This window comes from Trematomus bernacchii, unplaced genomic scaffold (assembly GCF_902827165.1).
Source record: "Trematomus bernacchii unplaced genomic scaffold, fTreBer1.1, whole genome shotgun sequence".
NCBI lineage: Eukaryota > Metazoa > Chordata > Actinopteri > Perciformes > Nototheniidae > Trematomus > Trematomus bernacchii.
The window spans coordinates 7,557,990-7,583,944 of NW_022988050.1; the positions used below are offsets into that span (position 1 = coordinate 7,557,990).

Here is a 25,955-nt window from a genome sequence, read left to right on the forward strand (position 1 = left end):
CAAAAACAAAAAACGTAGGAAAGTGATGCGTCCAATAGCAAAAATAGATTACATTTGCTAAATTAATTTAACTGACCATCTCATTACTTTTACTTGACAAATCTTTAGAACCATCTTTGTTTATTTTCGGACAATTTTGCAAGACAGAAAAGCCAAAAGTGAGGGCATACACATGAACGCTTTGGCCTTTGATTGAAATAATAAAATACCAGTCTTCTTTTAAGTCAATGTAGAATTTGGCCAGATCCTGTACTTTCTGTCAGTTGGTTTTTATAATATAAGCCATATTTTAATTTAAAAGCCCTTTCTAGAAGATTTCCAAAAGGCTTTTTTTCACACCACTGAGCAAACATCACATCTGACCTTGCTGTGGTTGTTTTTTTCCCCTCACATATTTATTGCCCTCCTCTTTCTGACCTTATCCTACATAATGCAAACTTGTAATAAGTATTGACATGACTTCAGAATCCTTTAACTCGATGTGTTTTGTTTTGTGGGATAGTGCCAAAATCTCCAGTTTATCCTTGGACACGTTACTGAAGTCTTCAGATCATGAGATACGGTCAAGAAATGCACAAAAAAAAACTGTGTTTTTATGAACACTGGATGTTGTTGGCCGAGCAGTAGTCTCCTTTGTGGACCAAACATATACAACTGCATGAGGAGTGAATGAAGGTTTGCTCTTCCCTGATGGAGGTCACAGCAGGTCTTCAATGCATTGCAGTTGGTTTCAATATGTTCTTTTGAACTGTTCGTGCAATTCATCATTTTTAATGTTATGCTTCGAGAGCGTAATCAAAATTCATTTCACAAAAAGCATCCAAGCTAAAGAGCACCTTCGAAAACACGCCTACACACAGAGACCCTTCACTCTCTTTCCTTTTAACTTCATGCTATGCCTTATTGGGGTGAAAAGAGGAATGTCATTATGGAGGACAACATACATCTGTGAATATGAAGCTGTTTGACGGAATCTTCAGCAAAGAATATTGTCGATGTTTATGCTATACACCGTCCATTTCTTCAACCTTTCAATTTGTTCTTCCATCGTGATCAGGGTCAGGGGTATGCATTGCTTGTAAAAAAAACATCCGAAAACAATACCTTTTTGTGTTTTGTTTGTTGTAACCTAGGGGACATATGTTTTGCAATGTTTTCTGATTTGTATGCTCGCCTGAAGCAATGGCCTTCAACATTGTTCCTCCATGCAACACTGACATCAAAAAACGTCATTTCTTTACTCAGGTATTCAATGGCTTTCCTGCTTCTTGAAATGTAATCGAATCGTCACGGACGCTCCCGCGTTATACGTTGCTTGTCTAACGGTTTATAGTTCAAGGGTATAGCCCACACAAATGCATTAAGTGTGCATATTGTATACTGTATACTCAAAGGGAACAAAGAAGAGACCTGCGTTTGCTTGATCACAACTGAACCCATCCCCCTGTTTTCAGTTTTTCTTTGCTTGTTATTCACCGGAGAACCGTCTATATGGCCATGTTCAACTACAACTTGCACACTGTATTTCAGCTTCACTTTAATACTTCTTCGTTGTTTTCTCCGATACTTTGTAGATTTAAGAAAACTTCAAATAAATAAGAAATCAATGATTCTCTCCTCAGCGTAGAGAGTGAATCTATAAAATGTTGCACTTGCTTACCAGCATCTACACACAGAGCTGTAGTTGATCCATTGAGAACGTCACGTAAGAGGAGACCAACAAAACAACACAGCCTGCTTTGACTGGAATGCAACGCCTGTGCTGCTTCAAATACCAAATATTTGTAGACAAAATTCCCCGACATAAATACTGATAAAACTCCACTGGAGAAAATTGAATTGATGCAATAAAAAAAGCAAACAAATTAACCTGACGCTAAATTAAATCATTACTTTATACAATCCAACAATTTATGTATTAAAAGCGCTTTCAAAGTGCAGAATGTCTTAGCGATGTACAAGCCCCCTTTGTGTGCAGCCTTGTATAAGTATTCATCAGCAAGTCGCAGAATTTACCAGCTCCAGAGGCGCTGCTCTGAGCTCATCCTGAACTCTGGCCTCAGCGTAGACGGAAGCTGGGGAATAGAGAATTTCCCTACAGGGATTCGACAAGTATCACTTTATTATTAATTTAGTGCTCGGAGTCCATTTGCATGACGCATACAGTAGGTACGTCCACATGTAGCCAGACAGTGCAGATTAAAAGAGATCTGTCTTATGTAAGTGTAAGGGATCAGAGCTTTAGAACAGAAGTATTTTTGTACCGTACAGTAGTTCTTGTATTTCCCTCCAGTTTCCTAAATGTTCTTAAGTTTTCTTTACACATTAATGCCTTCCCCTTTTCCTACAGATGTATGCGCAAAGTCTTTGTCCTCTCATACTATACTATGACATCTTTCCTGATCTTTTTCAACGTATAATATTCTATGACATTTCTTCAGAAATATTAGACATACTATACTTACAATGACATTTCTTCTGGTATTTCCTTCATACCATACGACAAACTAAACAATGACTTTTTTCTGACATACTATACTATGTTATTCCAAACATTTTTTGCCATACTATACTATGCCTTATTTTTTGACATTCTATAATATTACTCTTTTTTCAGATATTTATCCACATACCATACTATGCCTTTTTTTCTACATACTTGACACATTTTTTCTTCTGATAAACTATCCTACAACGTTTTTTCAGACAATTTAGACCGACTTCAGGATGTTTCTACTAATATCTTTGTCATACTGTACTATACGTCGTCGTGTCTAAATCCACATCATTTGCGATAAAATATCAGTGCGTAAATGCAGTTCAGAGTTCTCTATGATCATTTGAATGAAACATCCACACTAAGGTGAAGGATTGTTATCTTAATAATAATCACCAGTAAATTGGAAATGGACGATGACCTGATCTCTTCTTTCAGCACGAGTCGAGAAGACACAGAACTTTGTCGTCTGTGGCTTATTAAAAAGTGAGTGATTTGAAGTTACATTTTAAGTTTTTTGATTGGCTTAAAGCAGCAGAATATTACTGATAAGCATCTTGTTAAGTTTGCATGTGTGCAAACACAGAAGTAAATACTGTGGATTTTGTAGAGGGTGTTTCGATCTGAACTTTATTGAAAGTTTCTCTCTCCTCTTGTGTATTACAAATGTGTCAATTAGAGTTGGGACTACGATGCCCTTGTAATCAAATGTGTATGCATACAGAAGTAAGTTTGCCATTTAATCATTGTATTTCCTTAAACACGATACAGTATTTTCCATTTTTAATTACAATGACATGATTCTATATTATACTTTTACTTAAAGAAATCAATGTTGTATTCTATTGTGGCTATCTATTGAAAGGCTCAGATCTCCTGTATTGGCAGAGAACGCTGTATAACCCTTTATTTCTGTGAAAGGTTAGTTCTGCCAGGGAGTTTAGGAATAAAAGGAAAGACACAGATGTGCACATACTAAGTTGCTTTTATTAATACAGAACTGCATGCTACAGAGACTGTACAGCATAAACATTTATTCATTACAAAAAAACATGGTTTTGGAACCATTTAAAATAACAGGAAAAACAAACAAACAAAAAGATAAGAGCATAAAATAGAACAGGAACATCACAGCCGTTAAGGAAACATTCAAACTATTTATCATTAGCATCTTAATAAACCAGAGAAGAAATCGACAGGTTACAGTCGCGTCATGTCAACTACAATGGCACCGAGTGGATGATTCTCTTGTAGCTTTTTTTACAGCCTCTTGCAACATCAACATGCCTATTTTTTCTATCTACCTATATGTAGTAGTGTACTTAAAAGTGGCAGTTTGTGTATTTTTTTGTATTTAATAGTTTTTTTATGAACCTCCTAATATACATAATTTGGCCCTTGTGGGTTTATACAGTATGATGTCCGCTTTTTTATTAAGTTTAAATTTTAATATTTGACAATTTTGCTACCAAACACATTTGTTATAGCAACATTTATACTACATACATAGCAATCTATGTAACGTCACAGCAAAGAATGGTATCGAAATTAAAACAAAACAAAAAAACGACGAGAAACAAAAAAATGGATCCCTACAGCATGGTTAGAGGGGCAGAGAAAATTATCACAAAATTTGGCACGGAAAATCTGTACACGAATCTACAGTCTGAGAGATGTGACTGTGCAATAAAAAAGAAGGGCTTCAGACACTTTTCCAACTACTGAAGACACGGTACCCACTGTCTTGTTCAAGTTTTCTTTTCTTCTTTTTGTAAAATGGCTTATAGACGCATTTCTTGAAATGAAGTTGTGCATACTTCTGTTCATGAGATCTACACAGTACACTGAGTGGAATCCAGGTTTTTCAGCGAGGAAAGAAATCAATAACAAAAGATTTGCCTTTTAAAACCTCCTTGTAAAAATGGATCATTCATATATAAGTCGCTTACCTTAAGAAAAAATATTTGTACAATGTATTAAGAAAGAAAAGTCAAAAGAGACACATACAAGATACAACAAGCAATCTCTAAAGCAATAAATACTACTGGTCCTAGCGTTGTGACATTTTGAATTTAATAACCCCCCCACCCCGACCTCCCCTCAAGCCCACCCAACTTGCCTGACTCCACCCCAAAGGTAAACAACAAAGAAAAAAGACAACGCAGTGGAAGAATGCATATTTAACACAGTAATCCCCCCCCTCCCCATTATTCTGTACATTTAAACAAGAACAAGTAACATCACAATTAAAGTTGTTCCTCCGAGAGGTGTCACTGCTAGCCTCGCGCCCTCCGAGAGTTTGAACAGATGTCAAAATGATTGGTTCGCAAGCTCGTATTTAATACAAATAAAGAAGGAGAACCAACTCTTTCAAGAAAAGGGCTCACTGAATAATCTAGCCTACCTTTTTATATCCGTCTTTTAAACATTTTGAAGTTGATCTAGATAGTTTTTCTGTTTGCACTGTTAAACACTACAAAGAAAAAGACAAAAACAAAATCCATACACATGTTGGCAGATTCACAAAGCTATACTACAGCTCATTGTATCATTTCCTTATAATAATTAGATTTTTTTTTGATAATGATGGGTCAAATATTGACCAATGAACTTTAATAAAAGAAAAACGCCTTGTGGCACAGAAACAAATAGAGAAATGAACCGACAGAGAGTGAAATAGAGCAGAGAGAGGGCCTAGAAAGGTGTGTGTGTGTGTGTGTGTGTGTGTATGTGTGTGTGCAGAGCTAGAAAAAAAGAGGAGAAGAATAGGGCAGACTATTCTATAGACTTAGTCACTAGCGACAGAGGCTGGGGGTTCGAGGAGGGGAGGAGCGAGAGGGAATGACACAGCGATGCCGAGGACCGGGCCATGGAGGACGCCATGGAGGAGCCCGGCTGCCGCGAGGACGAGACGTCACCGCGCTCCCGGGCTCCGTTGTGGGAGGGGGCGCCGGGCGTTTTCCTAGCTGCAGCAGAGTTTCCCAGCTGAACCAAAGATGGTGGTGGAGGCCCAGCCAGGCGGTGCGGGTGGTGGAGTGGCTGGTGGGCCGGTTTCATAGTCAGTGAGAGAGGTTGCATTTGTTCAGTCTGAGGATTGGACTCTTTTGGGGAGGGGGAGGGGACCACTGAGGAAGGGGAGGATAGGGGGGAGTCTAGTAAGCTTCCGTCCGTAGAGGGAGGACTGGCACAGCTGCCTTCACCTTGGATGTAGCGAATGCACTTTTTTTTTCTCCTGAGGGACAAGGAGGGAGAAAGAGAGCATGTTTTAGACAACGCATCTTCAAACTGCATCGCCTCTTAGCACTGTAGCTCAATTCAATGCACCTTCTTTTTTTACATTTCAAAAAAACTTGAAACTTGTTTTGCATCACAGATGTTACAGGTGCATTTAAATGGCTCGTGCTAAGACGATAAAGTGGTGAGAAATGACAGTCAATACACCGATTCTAAACCATAAGACAGGACAGACATGGAGGAAAGATCACGTGTGAAGCAGCAGGGAAATGAAAAGCACACACACAGAGATGATGATGATGATGAGAGGAGATTAGATGGAGTAATGGTTGCTCTCTGGATGTTAACTTAGCCTCTTCTTACAGGCAGAGCTTCAGCTGGGGATCAGCCTGCTCTCTCCAGCAACACGAGGTTACTGGACCTGTCTCTGACTCTATCTGGCCCTACTCTCTCTTCTCCTGAGGGGACAGAGTTTGGATACGAGGCGGAAAAAAAAAAAAGTCAACAAGATCCACACTACTCCGAATCTGCCCCACAGACACAAGTGTGTGTGAGTGAGGGGTCAAGGCATCATGTTTGCATTCCTGCCCGGGGTCAGGACCCTCCCCCCCGCTTGCAGAGTCCCGAGGCCAGGCCCGTTGCGCTCGGTGGAACCCGATGAACGGGGAGGGGAGGGGAGGGAGTGGGGGTTTAAGAGAGTAGGGGATTGTTGCATTTGTCTGCGGTGACTCTGCTGCAAAAGGCTGTGTGCAGATTTGGTTAAGGGGGAATTCTCTGCCCACCTCATCTTTACCCTGACCCTGGCAGTGACCCCTCTCTCAGCTCTCCATGCTATCACGAGGATGCCTGAAGGCCATGGAGTGTTAGTATTTAGAACTCACAGGGAGTAGGTACAACAAAGACTAAAGGTGTTTACAAATATTAAAAAAATAAGATTGAGTCTTTAGAAAGATATGAAGCTAATTTTGTTGAATTGAGGTTCTCAGATGCAACCTTTCCCCTGTAGTTCTGAAGGGGAAGTCTATACAAACGATAAAAGAGAGCAGAGTACTGATAATGAAAAGGAAAAGGAACATCAAATCACATTAAAAAAAGGCTCACGAAACCTTGATCTCATGCTAGGGTGAAAGACAAGCATGCATTTCAGATGAGCTCAATAGTACAGGCACACAACACCGAGAATAGAGGACTAGAAAAGAGTGGGAATGAGGCTCTTAGTGCATTCTGCACTGATACTGTAGCGCTGGGTGGTGCGGGGTATCGACCCGCTGTAAAAAGGTATCATTTGCCACTACATAGACATCTTGCTCTCGATAACTGTCTGTCAAACTGCAACAAATGAGCTAATATCCATCTTTTAACAGACATATCGATTCATAGTATGTGCCTGTGTATGTTATTGATTTCTCCGTCTCGGGGGAAATTACACCAGATGCATCTTTTAGGAAATGGAGCCCAGAGAGAACTTGTAACCTCTCTGCTGTTACAGGACTGAATCGCTGCCCTTTTTAAGCATCTTATCTTATAATCTGCTATTATCTTTTAAGAAAAATACAGTATATTTGATAATGTGTTCCAGCTGGGAGGTTAATAAGAGAGCCAAGTGGAGAGGCCAACAATGGCTGACTGTGTGAAGGGTTTGGCGAGTAATCGTCCTGTCTGATTCAAATGATATTTAATTACAAGAAAGTCTAGGTAATGTGTTCAATTCTAGTTGGACATAGTACTTTTGAAATATAAAAAATCCTTTGACAAACATTTAAAAAACTGACCTCTAAATGAAGCAACAAATTAGAGCTAAATAGAAAAATCTTTTGACTAAATTTGGAGCCGAAAGTTTAAAACAACACAAATGAAACGTGTGGCAGGAAACAATGTGTTGCGATGAGGGGTGTGAAGAAAGAGGTGGGGCGGGTGGTGGTGTGAGCCAGACACAGAGAAGGGTATTACTTAGCAGAAACAAATACCTACCATGAAAATATTCCCAATTCAAAGACTGCTTGTGTCAGAACAGAAAGACAACAGGTAGGGACTAAGTAAGGGTTATTGAAGAGGAGTTTGGAGGAAGGAGAGAAGGAGGAGGAAGAGGGCACAGAAAAGAGTGTCACTGAGCAGGCCCTCAGAGAAAGCAGGGCTAAATTTGTAAGCATAACATTGTTATTCAAAAAGGACGCCAATTAGAACAAACATGACAGTTAAGATTGGGGGGGGGGGGGGAATCATCCCCTGCATGGAGAGAAAATGGATTTCAAACAAGTCAGATTTTACGTAATGTTTTTCCAAAATTGACATTAAGAAATAATGATCCCTATTATTTTGTTGAGATAAAATATTCAGTAATCTTATCAAGAAATCCATTTTCTGCCACTGGGCTTGAACTGAGTTCAGTGAGGAAAAATTGCTGTGAGGGAATTTAGAGCAGGAAGTTCCTCAGTTAGGAAAAAAGAGCAGAGGAGTTTGCCATCTGTTACCACACTGATGGAAACACATTTAAGAGGGAAATCTGAGCAAATCATCAAAAAGAAGAAACTGCTCATTGTGGATGTCTTCCTCCCATTGGCACTACAGCAGTAATACCTGCATGGTTTGCACCATAAACTCAGCTGGTCAAGCCCGAACAAGGCACGACACTTCTTTGGGGTATTTGCATCTGTTAGCCAAACAGGTAGACACAAACATACACACAGAGACAAATAACAAAAGGAAAAGAAAGAAAAAACAAAATGGACACGTCATTGCACAGACAAATAATACAGCCAGGGCTTAGGTTCAGGCTAGTAACACTGGGATGTCCTCCATATTGAACAAGCCATCAGGCTCCAGATCCTCCAAGCCCCGACCTGCCAGTTTAGGATATTTGATCAATCTCAGACTCATTGTACTGTACATCCTGCAATGAAACCCCTGTAATGTTTCTCCACCAATCCTCACTCACAAGACACCATTCATACAAACACTCGAGCATATGCTGTTAATACCCTTCTTCCCAAATAGGAGGTAACAAAAAAAAATAGTGGGAGCCTAGAGATAGACCGGCAGGGCGTGGCTGGAGGAAGCTGAGAGCTCATGATAGCCTGGCGGGGGCGACAGAGGGGAGGAGGAGAAGAGGAAGTAAAGGCAGCGGCAGAGAAAGCGAAGGAGGAAGTCCCAGTGCACAGTTACCCAGCCTTCACCTGGCCCCGGCCGGTGCAAGCACACACCATACACACCTGCATGGGCCACACCAGTTATTCTGTTGATCGAGCCCAAAGCGCGCTCGACACTTCTTAGGAGCGCTCAGGTCTGATGCCGCAACAGGGAGGGGGGGAAGCCAGCAGAGAGGAGGAAAAAGAACCAAAACCAGAAACAATAAGGAACAGAAATCAAAAAGGAGGAGAGAAATGAGGAGAAAAAACAGGTAACAGTGAATCTATGAAGCTTTGCAGTGGCTCATTGTGCAAGAAATCCCCTCATCCCCAAACAACACCCGTAAAGCCATTCTCAAGAGTGCCTTTAAAAGACAGGACTGAACACCATTAGTGTGTTTCAGACATTAGTCAAATCAAACGGCATGCAAAATATAACATTAATAAGGAAACAAACGCTTGAAGTTATCTACATTCTGACTGGAGTTGAAGCTGGAGATAAGATTTAGTCGAGAGGGTATAAACGGAGGAAATGCAGGTTGGATTAATTTACTCGCTAGAGGTTATCATTGCACTACGGTTTTAAAAAGACATGGTAAAAGGGGGAAGAACTAGTAGCAGACTGCTGAGTCAGCACGGTCGTGTGTTAGCCCTAGCCAGGGGAAGGATTCAAAAAGATGGAGAGGGGGGATTTACTCATTAGACCTGGCATCAAACAGTTGACTGTTTTCTATCAACACTGGCTAAAGCTGCCCGTCACTGACCACAGAATATTGTGGTTCAATATTTGAGACCAAGTCTTTGCGGAGTAGATTTAAAAGGAGGGAGTATGCCAAACTCATGCTAGCCTATAAGAAAGCGCAGCTACTGAAGCGTATAGATTAAGGAGGTTTACCCTGAGATCACATCCTTCAGGTCATACTCCACAAGACTAACTTTATATAATCAGATCTTTAAGCATTCTGCATAATGCTTCAAACTAAATAGCAAGATGAAGTAAACTAAATGCAATATAATCTAGCTTGAAGTCAAATAAACAATAGCATCACTTTAAGAAAAGAAAGCAGCAAAGAATGCAAAAAGAGCATATTTAGATAGAATTTAACCTTAATCCTGCCTAATATTACACATTATTGATAGATAAATAAACATTATTTTTTTTTAAAAAGAAGAAGAAATTAAACAAGTTAGTGATTTAATACTCAAAATGACATTAGCACCTGTAATCGGAGGGAGTGAAAGGCAAGGATTTGGAAAATATTCTCTGTGTTCTGAAAAAAAAGAACAGATAGAGAGGCCTTCAAGAAGAAATCCGTCACCAAACGAGCGCCAAATACATGATAACAAGTCTCCGAGATGAGAAGAATATGAATCATAAGAATAAAAAAAAAAATAGATAAATCATGAAATAAGCAAACCTCCTTAATTGTAAGATGTAAGTGATTGTTCTTATGTTGGTATAAAAGCATGCATGAAAGCAAGCAAGGGGCAGCCGAACGAGTGCACACACACACACACACGCACACGCACACATCTGCAGGGCACAGGCATTATAAAACGGGGCCACGCACACAACACTAGCAAAGTTAATGGCTCTCACAATGTTTCAACTTCACATTCTCAAAACATACATATCACAATACCAGAACGCTAAGGGGCAAAGTGGGGGGGGGGGGGGGTGTCAAAAGGGGAGGTAAGAAGCAGTGTGTGGGGGGGGGGGGGTCATGCATATTCAGTTGTTATTAGCTGGGGAGGGCTAGGGCAAAATGGGAAAAGGGGGGTATTACAAGCAACTCTAGCATTTAAATATTGCATTGGGTAGCATAACTATATACAAAGAAAAAAAGCCAGGCACAATAACACACACACAAATAAAACATAAAACAAAAAAAACTAGCTTGACTTTTATCTTGCAAGATGTCACATCTGCCTGACACATGATGGGGCTCTTCTAATATCAGAGATAATTGCAGCTCACTTACCATTGCTCTCTGCTTGCTGCTTTTCCCTTTTTCTCTTCTTCCTTTTCCCCTGTTGGTTAGCCGCCAAAAAAATAGAAAGAAAAAAATAGACACAGACAGGAACCTTAGTTATTATATTGCAGAATGCCCAAAACATGAAACAGAGAATAGGACTGTTCACTGTGTTTACTTATTTATTCATTCATTCTCTGCTCTTTTCTGTCTCTGCCCTCCGGTTTGTAACAGCCACTGCAGGCCAGACAAGAATTATCCATCCTCTCAGTTTTTTTTCTTTTCTTCTTTTTCTGTAATCTTTTGTCTTATTTTCCTCAGCTCTGTGAACATCTAGACATCTTGACAAGCTTTTGTTTTTGGCAGAAGGATTTCTCAAAGCCTGCTTGTGGAAGAATCTGGTCAGCTTGATCCCAAAACTCGATGAAATTGATAAGACTTTGTAACGAAGTCTGAACACTTTGTTATACATATTTCTTCACGTCATAACAAAGCAGGCTTACTGTAGGTCAAGCTAATTAGTCGAGTCTCAGGTATACATGTCAAAGAAAATGACAAGAAAGTTGGAATTGAGGCTAGAAATGAGCCAAAGAGGGAACTCATCCCCGTCACGTCACCTAGTGAAAGGGAAAAAGAGCATCCTGTTACGACTTGTAAACTTAGTAACTTACATAGTTGTCTCGTGCTGACCAGCCTGGGTACAGCTGCATGTGGAGCTGTCGCTCTTTCCTGGCCAGCTCGTAGTACTTGGCCTGCTCCTCCCTCGTTAGGGCATGCCACTGTAAAATGGAAAATAATTCATGAAGAAATTAATATTTTAACCATAAATAGGAAAATACAGGTAATGAGGATGACCTAAATGTACACTACTGGCTGTTAACTGCATTCACCTTGAATCCCAGGTCTATATGAATCCATGTTTAGAATACAATTAGCATGTCAGAGGGTCCTGAGCCCACTGTGCTAAACCCTTCATTTGGACCATTTTAGTGTCTGTTGACTTACCCTTCTCCCCAGGATCTGGTTGATGGCAGCACTTTCCTTCAGTGTGCACTCAGCCACAACCTTGGCTCTCATCTCCTTCATGTAAAGCATGAAGGCATTCAGAGGCTTCTTTATGTGGACTTGTTTCTTCTTCTCCTCTTCCTTTTTAGCGTCTGACTGTTTCCTGTTGAGGACCAGAGTTAAGAAAGGTTAACCTACGTCTCATAAAAGAGTGAATGAAAAAAAAGGATAGGGACAACGAAATTCTACTCACGAGTTGAGAGAGATGTCGCTGTGGGACGATTCCTGCTTGACGTTGGAAGAGACGATGGCTGGGTGTGGGATGCCCGTGGCGTGCAAACTGTGGTGGGGGGGCAACATGTGTGGGGGGAATCTAGAGGACAAAAGACTGTGTAAATGGAAACAGGTGAAATGAGGAAATGGAATACATGTATAAACAACACGAAATAGCTGAATTCCAATTCCATCTTTCAATGACATGTCAAAGTCATGTCTTTTATTTCAATGCATGTCAAATGGAATCGGCCTTTAGCCACAACACAATAAATGTACATAGAAACATCCACATGGAAATGTCCCAAGGCTGAGTTCATCATTATTATTATTATACAGTCAGTATGCTTAGATTTTCTATGTAAACATGTCACAGAATTCAGCCTAGGCAGTTATACACTTAACTCAAAAAGGTATAAAAAGCAGGATATTACAAATACAAGCTTCAGTTAAATACAATTCAAAGCATGAACGCTATATTGTGTGGAAATAATTAAATGCAATTGCACAAGGGTAAATCGCTTGAATGGCTTTTTTGAACAGCCCAAAAAAACCCCACACACTGAATACTTGAGCCAAGTGCATCTCTTCACCTTTATTTAATCACAACCTCATCCTAACCAAGCAACAATTAATGCAATAGATCCAATGACATAGGTAAGCTTGAGGGGTTTTGCTCCTTGAAATCTATTTATTCACAGAGACTGACAGACAGTGCCATCCATAGCTGTTATTCTTGCACAGACTAATCAAGCACTTGTACTGTACCTCCTTTAACAATTGTCACCTTTGATAGATGAGGAAATGGTTTCCAGATAAGATTTAAAATTCCATCTGTAGATGATAAATGCCCATTGAAAGTCATTGTTATTTTTCAGGAAACTGCATTTTAAGCATTTGCACTGATATGGAAATGCCAGGTTTTTGGAGGGGTAAAGCTTGAACCATTATGTCTTATCAAGGAATATTTCAAACTAGATTAAAATGTTCTATCAAAGTCTAGTATCACTTCAGGTCTCTATTTGCCGTCCTCCCATCTTTTCTGCCGGTTCAGCACTGTCAGTTGTTTTTATCTTCATCGCTCCACGCTCCTATCATCGTCTTCTCCCGCTCCCCATATCGAGGCCGGAAAACCCTTATTTATCAAATCGCTTCTGTGTCCAGAGCAGCCATAAGACACTGCTGTGCGGTATGTGCCAGTGTAATGTATGACACTAATTATTTGTGTCACATTATTTGAACACGTCTTATCTGCATGTGTGTACGTTTACAGCACGGCTCCACGTGACCACACACGCATTTAAAAGAGGAGAGGAGGATGAAGGAACAGGAAAGAAAGGAGGAATAATTCTCTCTCTCTCTCTTTTTTTTTTAAAGCAGCTCATTATCCGGCTGTGTCTGGCTGCATGGCTCGGAGCCAGAATATAATGATGAGGATAAACTCGCCAGGAACAACTACTTTCTGTTGGAGGCCATCTCAGGGGAGTGCCAGTGCGCACCCCCCTCAAACTCTTTCCCTCTTTTTCTCCTTTCCCCTCTTCTCCCTCTTCTCCCTTCATCACTGACACATTGGTGTTTGTGCCATGTCATCCGTTGATGGGGAGCTCTGCAGCAGTGGGCTGCATATCGCCCATCATTAGGGCTGCTGCATTTCCTCCTCTCTCCCTGTTCACCCTCCTTACTTCTCTCTCTGTGCACTTGTTAAAATGTCCTCTGTTTTTTTCTTCTTCTTCTTCTCTACTCCTCCCTGTCCCCTCACCACCTCCACACTTCCTCTCCTCCTCCCTCCCCCTGCCACTGCATGGCCCAGGTTATGGTTTAAACATGACGGCCATCCCTTTGAAGCGTGGGGGCATCATCACCACCATCATCATCATCATTCGGGCTCATCAGTAGCAAGCAGCGCCTTGGACCAATTTAACCAACACAGAGAAGGAGACGCAGCAGAAACCCCCAAACCACCCCAACCCCGGGGCTCCTACGTCTCAATCTAAAAAGGTAAGAATGGCTGGCGGGGTTGGGGTGGGGGTGAGGGGGAGGGGTCACCGGCGCAGCAAGCCCAGTGTAAGCCAGTGCCATTTAATTGCCGACGCGAAGCAGTAGCCCCCGTGCCTGTTTAATGTATAATGATCTGGCCGGTGTGCTTCTCCCGTTCCCAAGGAAAAGAGAGGGCGCGGGATGATGGGGGAACATATCAAAGGGCAGGCTTAAGCATGAGGGGCACAGGGTCCATCACATCCTCCTACCTGTCACGCGTACATTCAGGGAACTGCACTGGCTCCAACCCTATTATCAAAATAATGTCTTTCATTTGCTCCCTTTACTGTCTCAACTGGCTCTTTTTTCATTCCATCCAAAAAAGAATGCATTTTTTAACAGGACCTAGGTGTAAGGTGCTCATTGGAGGACCATGAGGTACCAGACTCCTTCCTTGCATCCTAATTCAGCCCGTGTTACGGCACAGGGGACTGATACTGAAGCAGCGCACTCCTGCAAAGAACTGACTCCGGAGAAGAGTACAAGGCCAGGACGTCTCTTCTCTCCGATTTCCTCCAGTCAGCCTGCTCCCTACAAATCGTTTGAGCTATCACAACAGTCTGGTCAATTCTTTGAACAAAACCAACTGGCTGAAGGCTATGTAAGAAAAGATTCTGAGATTTCGCTGACACAATTAGACTGATTTTTCTACTAGATTTGCTCAACAAATTGATTTTTTCCCCTGCCCTGTCAAAGCCAGAGTTTAGTTGTTTTTTTGGACATGTGTTAAACCCTCCCATTCTCCAGAGAGCTCCCAGAGCCCTCCATCTATTCAGTTATACTAATTCAATTAGGGGCCTCATCACAGGGCATTAGCTCTTCCCCATGGCCAGTCCCCCCCCCTCCCCAAATCCCAGCAAGTATATTCAATTAGCTGCCCTGGAAATAAGATGATCACAATGTAGAGGCTGTCATTAAGGGACCAAATTAGCAGTCACTTAAAGCCCAGGTTGGCTGGGTACTGTTGCCAGATGCCAATGTCTGGACAGAGCCGCCGTCTGACCCTTTGCACCTGAGACTGGGACTATAAAACCCGACTCTGATCCAGACTGGGTTTAAAGTTCAGGTTTGATGCCAGGATGTATTTTCTATTGGACAGTTTAACAGCAACAAATCTGAAAAACTGCGATGTCAGGCTGAGCTAACAAACTAAACTTTCCCTTATTTTCAGGGCTTTGCTTTAAAAAAAATGTCACCCCCCCCCCCCCCCTCCTTTGCAACTCCTCCCTCCTTGCATCTACATGATCCATCAATGTCACAGAGGTCTAAACACGCTGCCCTGAGGAGCTGCTTTTCCAATCAGGCTGTAATTAAACTGAAGCTTGGCCTCATCCCTAGACTCCAAACCAGCCCCTTCCATAGTCCCCTGCTGCAGGGGCGGAGCGGGGAGGAGGGAGGAGAGGGAGGAGGTGGAGTAGCAGGCTGTTTGTTTTTCTGTGTTGTTGCTTTTTAGGGCATTTAGTCATCTAAATGTAATTCATTTGGCTTTCCACACAATATAGAGGACACGCGTTCCTCCAGGGAACAGTAAGTAGTTTAACACCAACTGACAAACACATACACATGTATACAAGATGGCAACACATACACATATCCCCCCTGGGTGCACTAATGTCCACAGCAGCACTTGAGCTGGACCCTAATGGGCTGGACCAAAGCACTAGCCAAGTGTCAGAGCCCCGGCTTATATCATGTAGTCCCCTTCAAAGTGTTGCTGTGTTTGTTTATCTGTCTGGCTGCTCAAACTCACAGCATGGACATGCCCCAGCTCATTTCAGATCTGCCTGACATGCAGTGGGGGTAAATGTTCTTCAGGGGCCTCATTAGAAAATTATAAATATAATTAATATTTGAGCATGCTAGCTGGAGCCCCACACTGGAGGATTGGCCTTTTGAACACAGATATGGGGAGTGTGAGCTCTCCCTAAGGGAGAAGTTGCTGCTCACCGTCTCTGCGTGTGTGTGTGTGTCGCTTGGGCATTGCCCTCAGTCAAACACACGCACAACTGTGAGTGTGTGTGTGTGTGTGTGTGTGTGTGTGTGTGTGTGTGTGTGTGTGTGTGTGTGTGTGTGTGTGTGTGTGTGTGTGTGTGTGTGTGTGTGTGTGTGCTTCTAGGTCTCAGCTCACCTTGACATGGATGCGTTGACTTGGAGCGCAGTTGGGTAGGGGTGTCTGAAACCCCCTGTTGTGATTGGATAAACAGGTTGACCTTGCCTGGGAAGGGGGAAGAAAAGAAGAAAGACGCAAAGGTAAAGGAACAGGGTTGATGGAAGAGGAGAAGTTAAAGCCCTCTGTCTCTCTCGTCTCCCCACCGCGGCCCTCTTTATTCTCATTTGATCAGGACAAAAATCTAGGGGATTGCAGAGCGCAGATCAAAGGGAGGAAAACTCTGAACAATTTGAATGCCACAAATCTTGATAGCAATGGCTAATTAAATTTCATAACCCTTCGCTCGGTGTCGACAGAGTGGGGCCCTGTTCCTCCCCAAGCTGGAACTAGGTGTTTTGTTGTGATAATGAAAGACGAAGCGCGGGTCTCTTTAATGGAGCCATCACGCTAATTGAGGTCTACACATCCAAAGACAAACAATAATGAATGTAAATTTATACCAAAATAAAGTGCAGCAAATCAAAGGGCGCCATGGCTGCGCTCGGGGCCTCTCTCGGTATTTAGATCGCGGTGAGAAAACATTAAATTAACAGAGCTTAATTTGTAGCCTTTTGTCATATTAACAAGTGTTGACAAGAGTTACCAGGGGAGAGCCCCCGTGTGGAATTGTGGGGTAAAGTACGGGCAATCGCGGTTCATTACTCTAATTGGACAATACAGCGACATGCAAAATAGTATTTGCCACAAAGTAGCAAGTTGAGGTTTGTGAGGGTGTGAGAAAGAGCCAATGGTCCTCTGTGGTCCCACAAGTGAGTGTGTTTAAGGTTTGTTTTGGTTTGTAACACAAGAACGAAGCCATTTTGGAGACAGAGACGGCTTACATAATTGACTTTGTGTACCGACTATTGTTAGCTGTTTTGCACTTTAATGATTTAGCTTGATATAACGTGTATTACTCATGACAATATGTGGGTGTTGCAAGCCTTTTCACACAAGAGAATACAGTAAAAAGTGTCATCATAAAAAAAGGGTTTGCTTACTGTGGTACTAGCCATCCTAACGGGTGTGGGATCTGGCCGACAGCGCCAGGTGACAGTGGGTAATAAGGAGATATGTCTGGAGGATGTGGAGGCCTTGGAATCCCTGTGGGAAAAAAAAGAGGATGACAGGAGCAGTGAGGAGGTGGACAGACAAGATGATGACAGAGAGAGAACCAAATCTTTGTCAGCCCCGAATTCGTTCTTTGTCGAGAGTTTCACATCTGAACGGGGCAGACATCACAGGAGTGCAGATGGGAGGATGAGGCGGAGGAAGAGGGCTTGTTGCTCGCATGTACACAGTGCTAAATCACACTTCCTGATCAAAGGCCTTTGAGGCGGCGGCGGCGGCACAATGTGTTGGAAGAGGCAGAGGGGAGAGAGGTGAGGAGAGAACACCAACACGATTCTTGTCACATTTGTCTACTGATTCAGGAGATTAATTATATAAAATGACTCGGGTTTAGAAGTGTACAAAACACAATATAATTAAAGCCTTCTCTGTGATCAGAGAGCTGCTTATACAGGGCTCCAGGTTGAGTCAGTAGGATTTACACTGGCTGGATGGATATGGATTCCAACTGATAAATACATGAATAAACTAATATTATGAATTAGCAGCTAAAAAGTTAATTTTCAGTTAGACAGTACTTTGGATTAACGGTTGACTACTCCAGTTAATGTTAATGAATGTATTAACTGATTGTTAGGAGCAGGGACAAAGACGTCTAATTTAAGGACAGTTCCCGTTGAGGGATTCGCCGAGCAATCACAGCGTCCACGCGGTGTTGCCTTTGCTTTCTGTGGCAGCTGACAGGCGAAGAAACTGCATCGACAAGCTGCCCTGAATGAATGCCTTGAAAAGGTCTCGTACACAGTCGCGTGTAAAAATAACTTTCTGTCTCATGGCAAACTTGAAACAGGGAACACTAGACAAGTGTAACAGCACAGCAGGGAGGTGTGTGCACTCGGTAGACCAGGAACTAGGGGACTTTCATTTGGGCTGATCTGCGTTTTTTCCACACAGCTGGCTTGCCTATGCAGCTGTTTTTGCAGATACCTGTGCCAACACAACCAAAGAAGGGCCAGATCCATCTTCGTAGAGCAGAACTTGGCTTTTGTTGGTGGTTACACCCTAACTGCAGCTGAACCAGGTTATCCAGGAACTAAGGGGGGATTTTGTTACTGATGGTGCTGTGCAGCATTTTAAGCCTAAGCGGAAAAAAAACATACTACTGCTATAGCAAAGGCAAATTATATTAAACAGAAACGCCCTGGAACATTATCCAATCGCCACCCAGCGCCGAAGACCTAATACAGCTCATTAATTAATTAAACACTGAGCCCAATTAAGCAGCCCTATTAAGCACTACATTAAACAGCAGCTGGCACATTATTTCCCCTTTGTAAGGACCATCATAATAATGGAACATTATTACCTAAAACACTGACTGAATCCACCAGAGACCGCTGAATAGCATGAAATTATTCCTCGCACTGGAAATGCATTAACCTGAAAGGATGGGCAGTATGACAGTTAACGAATTGAAGTGCTGAGTCAAGATGCTCACGGAAACGAATGACATTTTCTAAAAGGGTATGCTAAATGGTTGTGGGAGAGGCATGTGAGTGGGCAGCATCTGACTGCTTAACATTGACTCTCAATCTGCAGGATCAACAGGCGGTAAAGACATAACTACACTCCTTTTGGGCACTGAGTCAATCTATGACAACCTGTTTAAATCCAGGAGCTCAGGTCACATCTAGCATTTTAAGGATTTGTGTGTACTTAGCTTATGACATCATTCCGAGCAGACACTGTTGAGGTTTCTGGTATTTATATGTGAGGACCTCCAACTACACTGGCTGTCTTGTTTTGAGTCTTGGCAAAAGGAGTTGCGGTCCTGAGGAGTCGTGGTTGTTTGCTAAATTCCGTGTTTTTCCACTGAGGTCAAACCACATTAATGTGAGCGTGATAGCTAAATCAATCGGTAACAGATGAGCGCAGCTGTTGTCAACAAGGAGTACTTAAAGATGACTGTGACTTTGTCCAACTATCAGTCTCATAAACAGTCCTAGAAATGTTATTGAGGTTGTTAAATAATTACTGTGTCAATATCAAGAAGGAGATACGTTGAAACTACACAGTCTACTATTAGAATACATATTGTAAGTAATTCATTCTCAAATTGTTTTTACAAGAACTTGTCTACAGACAGACGCCATGAACTAAAGTCTGTATATGTGAACCATGGTGGCAGGGCATAATAAAACATTAACACAGTCGTCAGTGCAAACACTCTCTCAGAGCTGAAGTGCCTCACTGCTGTTGCTGGGGTTTTAACAACCAAGTGAAACTTATTTGAATTTTTTTTAACGTTATCCTGACAACTTTAAAACACACTGTTCTGCAGTTTTAGCAGGATTCAAGTAGCATGTTGCTAACAGATATTCTGTTTTGAGTAAACAATCTCAATCATACATGCATGCATGGGCAAAATACTGTACCTGTTTTGGGATCCACGTCTGTCTGTAGGTGAGGTGGGGGGTTCCCCGGTGTGAAGTGCTCATTGCTGTAGGTGATCAGAGGTGTGAGAGGGTGCACATGGTGAGGGTGCTGTACCACTGGAACCTTATTAGACTGAGAGAAAGAACAGAGAGATAGACAGGAGGGGAGGAAAAAAAAGCAGAACGTTAATATTTAGGTAAGGGGTCAGAGATTTGCAGTGCTCCTGCCACAGAATTACAACTTGGTCTGAAGGCCCTGAAAGAAGAGCGATCCAATTCACGGTACTCTCGAGGCGCCAAACCACCAAGCCACAGTGAAAATAGTGTGGTTTGTAATTAAAAACACTTCTGTGGTGTCACCCTGGAATTCAGTAACACAATCTTCGAGGCTTGGGGGGTTGCCAGTTCACATTTGGGTCTGCTGTGTGATGAGGCACTTTTAACCACGGTTGCAGTCAAGTAATCGATCATCTGTAAACCACGAAATCAAGGCAGCACGTGTAAATCCACAGTCATTAGCAGCTCCAGTCAGCGCTCTCCTCCTCCCTGGTCTCCCCTTCCCACATATATTCCCCCAGGGCCCGGTTCACGGAGGGTAGGGGTGTATTGTAATAAAAGGGTTAGGAGAGAGGAGGTGGGGCTGAAAATCCATTTCTGCATTTTTGCCAAATTAGTTTTAGCTATGTAATCTTCTCTTTGTGCACCTAAGTGGCGCAGGCCCCCTTTTTTCAATTACCCAAAGATTACAGTGGAGCTTTAGGGGTGTGCTGCCGTGGGCCCCTGCGCTAACCGGAGCTCAGCCCCTCTCATCAGGCCAGGCCGAGACATTCACTAATACACACACAGTCCCCCCAAACCACAAGATAACCAGATTAGAGCTCTGCTGTAGATTAGGCTGGTGTAAGAGGCTGCTCTCGCCTCTTTACCCACACATCCTTATCCTGCCCTCAGCAGTCAAAGAAGCAGCACTAATCAGGCTTATCATACCACGGATGATATGTTCAGGGGGGTAAGACACCAAGCCGCTTGTGTGTGTGTGTGTGCGTGTGTGCGTGTGTGTGTGTGTGTGTGTGTGTGTGTGTGTGTGTGTGTGTGTGTGTAAATCTGCTCTCTCACAGGCCACACACCCTCATTAGCGACTTTAACCCATGCAAGAAAGAAGAGAAGAAAAAAAAAAGAAGCGCTCCACTGTGGCACATTTCCAGAAGACTTTGAAAAACATTAATGGGACTAGATGTTGGCAGGGGGGGGGCATACATACAAATGATGCTCAGTTGCCCCATGCTCATTGACAATACAAATGCAAAGCGGTGGGCTCAGGGCGAGACCAATGTGGGCAGAACTTAACGCTGCAAAGTAATCATCTGTGTGAGGCGGAAGTTAATATTGGGCCCGTGCGAGAGCTTAATACAGCAACCGTCCATTCAGAGGCCCGTACTAAATTTTCTCTGGGTAGTAAAAGCTGTCCGTACAAGCCGGGCCATATAGACCTCTATTCTGTAGTGGCAGTGGTGGGGGAGTGGAGAATGGGAGAGAGGGGTGGGGGGGGAATTCCCTATTGCCATGGTCCCAATGAAAGATTAATGAACCCCAGCAGAACTCCAGGGAGGCAGAGAGACTCCTGGGACTCATTCACAGCCCTGAGCTGAAAAGGCTATGGAAGAGAGAAGCAGAGAGGGGTTGGGGGGGGGGGGCTGTTTGTGTGTCGTGGGGGGGGTAGGCGGAATGGGATTCGTTAAAAAGAACACAAACCGAGGGCTGCGTACAGGCTCCTGATCTGATCTGCACATCTAGAATAGTAGGATGAAAAAGAACTGGTAGAGAAACAACCAGGATGGGGGTTATGACAGCTGCTAGAAGATGGCCTGTGTCTCCCTCTCTCTTGCTCCCTCTTTTTTCCTCTCGTCCCCCCCGCTTCCATATCTCTCACCTCCTAACCTCCTCCTTCGCGACTCCCTGCTCCTCCCTCGGGTAATGATGTGAAAGAATGTTGTCAATTCTTCCATCTCTTGGTGCTGAAAAGCTTTAGTGGCCATTTAAATGAGTTCTTTTGTCCAGGGGCCCCGGCCATTGAGAAGACAGTTCAAAATGCCCATCCACTGAGTCCACATTTAGACAGAGTGTGTTAAAGAGGGTGTGTGTGGGACTGAGAGAGACGGAGAGAGCCAGCCGATTTACATCATAGTCACTTGCGGTCGAAGAGTGTGCTTTTATTTTCTTTCCTGAAAAGCCCAGAGCAAGGCAAATAGCAACGAGCTGGACCGACTGCTTCCACAGCTTGGTGTGAAGGCGAGAACATGGCAACATAAAGTTTTGTTAGTGAATACGTTGCATTCAATCTCTTTTTCCATCTTATAACATTCCTTTAGAGATCTTGGGTGAAAGCTGCTAGTGCCATCAGTCAAACTCGCCCCCACATTGTTGATTGATCACCAAACACATATATGGGCAGTCAGCTGACTTCCTGTGGTCCGATGTCTTCAATCTGCTCACTCTCTACATGCCATGTGATCATCGCACACGCAGTAGCATCCACTTTGTCTCCCGCTGACGCCAAGGCAGCACCCGGTGGTCCCTGAGGAGCGGAGGCCCAGCACTTGCCCTGTGGCCACTGTGGGACAAAACAAGCCCAGGGACTCGTCTGGCAGGCTGTTGGGTGCTTCAGCCGCACAGAGCTCAAAGAGCGCAGTGAAACAAAAGCAGGCAACGTGGGAGGCTTTACTCTCCCTGCTCAACAAAAGCCAGGGGAAAAGAAAGAACGCTTCCTGCTCCTACACCCCCGCTGACTTGCATCCTTTCGCACCACCTCCGTCATTACAATAAACAAATATAGCAGAAGACAAACAAAAAACGCACTGCTCTGTAGTCATAAAGACCAGGTTCTCGAGCCTCAAAAAGAGATTTGGCATTCAAAAAGACCCTGCAGTAAAATTTAAGAGCACGAACATCAATGAGCACATTGACTCTTCCCTCGTCCAGGACACATACAGCGCCTGCTGCTGAGGAAGGCCAGTGCTGTGAAGTGCAGGCAGCACACTTAAGTACAGCAGACACAAACAGAAGCAGTAGTTGCCGCCTCTGGTTATGTTATTGATATCGCCTTGGCTCTATTTATTCTATTCTATTCTTCTTTTTCCAGCTGCAAGGCTCAAATGCTCAAAGGGAAAGATGCTTATATGCCTGAATATATTTTGGTTTTTGTGTCATTCCAACAGTGGTGATTCTCCACAACACCTGCACATTAATGGCTAGCAAACACCAGGATTTTTAAACTTTAATTCTGCAAGTGTTCAACTCATTTCCCAAGCTGCATTGCAGATAGGACCAGAATACTATATCAAGTGTCAAATATGTCCTATGCTAAATGGTGACTAATGCTGTCCACTGTGTGAAAAGAGCCTTTTGGAAGTTGACAAATGAAAGAGCTGCTTCAAGTCGGACCTCTGGGGAGAGAGGGGGGGGGGGGGGGGGGGGGGGTACAGGAGAAGGCAGAGGGGGTGAGAATATGACAGCAGGACAGAGTGAGACAAAGGGAGGGAGACAGCGAGGTGGAGGCCCGGACAGGAAAAAGCTGTTGGCCTTGCATTTCCGCCTGGTGGCACCTCGCAGGGCCAATTTGAGCCCTAAATGTGAAGGTGGCGACCTTGTGGGCCCAGGGGGGTGGTCGGACGGACGGGGGAGGGGGGGGGGCAGCTACAGTCTCTGCCTCTCTGCTTTTTGTCATGATATGATGAGTTGTCACAACAGCTTGCGGGGCGCTAATGAGCTGTAGTGAGGGCCGGTGCAGGAGAGGGAGGCCGGGACGAGAGGAGAGGACAGACAGGGGATGACAAGAGCTGTGATGGATTGGGGGTCCTCTCAGGCCTCCAAATTCCAAAGCAAGCAGAAAAAGCTGCCAGAGCGCCCCTGAGCCTCTCCCAGAGCGTGCAAATGGCCTACGTCCAAGGCACATTGAGTGACACCACACAGAAAACAAACACACAACACTGGGGAGAGTGTCAGAGAAGAGTCATTTGTAAGTGTGTGCGCACTATTTGATTTGAGCAAAACAAAAAAGTACAAACTGTGCTGCCACATATCTATTGTATCATCTGGTATCATTCAATGTCGTCCTGTTGAAATCTGTTTACACACATGATTGCTGTGTTTTCCTTTGGGAGGTATAGAGTGCCCCCTCCAGGCAACAGATCTTCATCTCCTAGCTAACCACATATCATACCGAGCAACGTTCACACACTATCCCTTGCTAGCACTCAGTCAAATCAGTCCTCAGATTCGAGCAGACAATCTAAAAGGAATACTTGGAGACCAACGGCAATGGAATCTGACATGCTCCGACAAATTAAAAGGCTTATCATAGCCCCGATTCTCCAGCACACCATGCTGATTAAAAAACGAACTAACTAAAAAATAATATTTCTTGGTTAATCACTTGAGAGAAAAAGAAACTTCACAATATTAAGAACCTGGGAATTGTAGAAGGGGAGCAAAGGGATTTAAAAAGCAGATATGGAGGTGTTGATCAGTTTTCTCGTGCAGAGAAGATGCGTCTCTGAGGGCAAGGGGCTCCCGAGACCACAGTATATTTAAAAGTTAATCTATTCACTTTGCTGCAGTGACATGCCGACTGCTTGATCAGAGCGCTGAACAAAAATATTATGTGGGCCAGAGCCTTTGCTCCCCTTCCTCCTGCTCTCTTCGCTAGCACTCAAGTCGTTCGTCACCATTTATTTTTGCTTCCCATCTTTGATAGTCGGCACTTCAAATAGAATCGCAGAAAGGACATGTTCTGATATGTCACAGACAAATAAAACTGCGCACAAATAGCTTAAATATGAAGTGGTATTTGCTAGAACAGTTGTATTCTGTGAAGACAAATCACCTCTTAGACACACGTGCGTTCTTTTCAATGTAAACAGCCTCTTGAGCTCCCATACCTGAGTTAAAGGGCTTCCCTAAGAGGTGATATTGTATCACAGTGGTAAGAGCCATACTGAATCCTGCCTTTTGAAATGCAATCAGCCCCTCACAATTTCAGTTGAAAGCCAGGCAATTAAGAATTTGAATGGGATGGCAACATTGACAAAGGAATATGTTAATCTGTGAGGTTATTGAAATCTTATTTTACATTTCATGGTTAAGACATGAGCTCGATCAAATGTTTTGTCAAGTAAATAATATTCCTCTTGAGAGAACCGTGTTTCTGAAAATGCACTTTTTTTTTTAATCAACTTAACACTCTTGACAATTATTTTTTGTATTTAGGCCTCAATTTAAAAGCATCAGTAACATTGAGGTGTGTATCCATGGTTTGAGCATTTCATTTCATTAAATCACGATGTAAGTACAGCACACACACAAAAGTTTTCCATGAAGAAGCACATCAAAGATCATGGGGACAACAATCTCTCGCCTCAATACCACTTGCTAACTGCCAACCTGCACCACAACAACAACAACAACAACCTGTCAGAATAACAGTGGGTAAAAGAGTGAAAAGCAGGAGAGCAGGACTGCGTTACTCACCCAGCTGCTCAGATTGAGGTGCCAGCAGCCCACCTGCTGGAGGAGAGAGAGCCCGGGGCCCAGGACTCCTGCCTTGGCCCCCGTCTCCTCCGGCCCGGCTGAAGCTCCATCCCGCGGGTACATGACCCCCTCGGTCCCACCCCCGCCCTCGTCTCCTCCTCCTTCCACCTGGCCCCCCCAGCTCCTCCTTCCCTCTCTCCGCCGGGGAGAAGCCCTTTTGCTTCTCTTGGCCGCTTCTCTCCTCCACTTCTCCTTCTTTGTCTGTTTCTGCCTCGGCTCCTTCCTTCACTGTTTGCGAGTGTGTTGCTGGGCATGTGTGGTGTGTGTTTACCTCTCTTTGCTGGCTGACCAATGTTCCCTCAGGTTTTGAAAGTAGAGTGTGTGAGTATCTCTTGAGAGCAGGTTCAGGTTCTTAGGCCTTGCTTCCCCATAAACACACAGTCACCAAAAACCCTCCACCCCCTCTTTCTACCCAGAGAAGCTCTCGCTCTTAGCGGCCCGCAATCTCCTCTTCTTCTCAGTGAAAGTTTTGACGCCGGTGACAAGAAGTACAAGACGTGAGAGCCAGAATGTGGACAGAGAGAAGGAAAAAATACTGTGAGCAGCCTCTCAGCAACGCAGCAGTCTTCC

General features: G+C 43.6%; 1 protein-coding gene across 22 annotated transcripts in view; it reads right to left on the reverse strand.

Moving 5' to 3' along the window:
* Nucleotides 1-3,464: 3,464 nt before the first annotated feature.
* The window catches only part of tcf7l2 (transcription factor 7 like 2), an 85,351-nt gene continuing 62,860 nt past the window's right edge, over nucleotides 3,465-25,955 (reverse strand). For 2 of the 22 annotated variants that reach the window (XM_034119264.1, XM_034119261.1), the window contains 11 exons: nucleotides 19,800-19,932; nucleotides 17,295-17,397; nucleotides 16,273-16,359; nucleotides 12,088-12,222; nucleotides 11,835-11,997; nucleotides 11,501-11,608; nucleotides 10,839-10,887; nucleotides 10,077-10,127; nucleotides 8,941-9,013; nucleotides 7,703-7,763; nucleotides 5,545-5,729 (listed from right to left, as the gene is read on the reverse strand). In XM_034119264.1, coding sequence (XP_033975155.1) covers nucleotides 7,721-7,763; nucleotides 8,941-9,013; nucleotides 10,077-10,127; nucleotides 10,839-10,887; nucleotides 11,501-11,608; nucleotides 11,835-11,997; nucleotides 12,088-12,222; nucleotides 16,273-16,359; nucleotides 17,295-17,397; nucleotides 19,800-19,932 — 945 coding nt within the window. In that variant the 3' untranslated portion in view covers nucleotides 5,545-5,729; nucleotides 7,703-7,720. Of the gene's footprint in view, nucleotides 5,730-7,702; nucleotides 7,764-8,308; nucleotides 8,382-8,940; nucleotides 9,014-10,076; nucleotides 10,128-10,838; nucleotides 10,903-11,500; nucleotides 11,609-11,834; nucleotides 11,998-12,087; nucleotides 12,223-16,272; nucleotides 16,360-17,294; nucleotides 17,398-19,799; nucleotides 19,933-25,325; nucleotides 25,477-25,955 lie in introns of those variants that run through there. The other 20 variants (XM_034119256.1, XM_034119249.1, XM_034119255.1 and 17 more) reach the window with 15 other exon arrangements.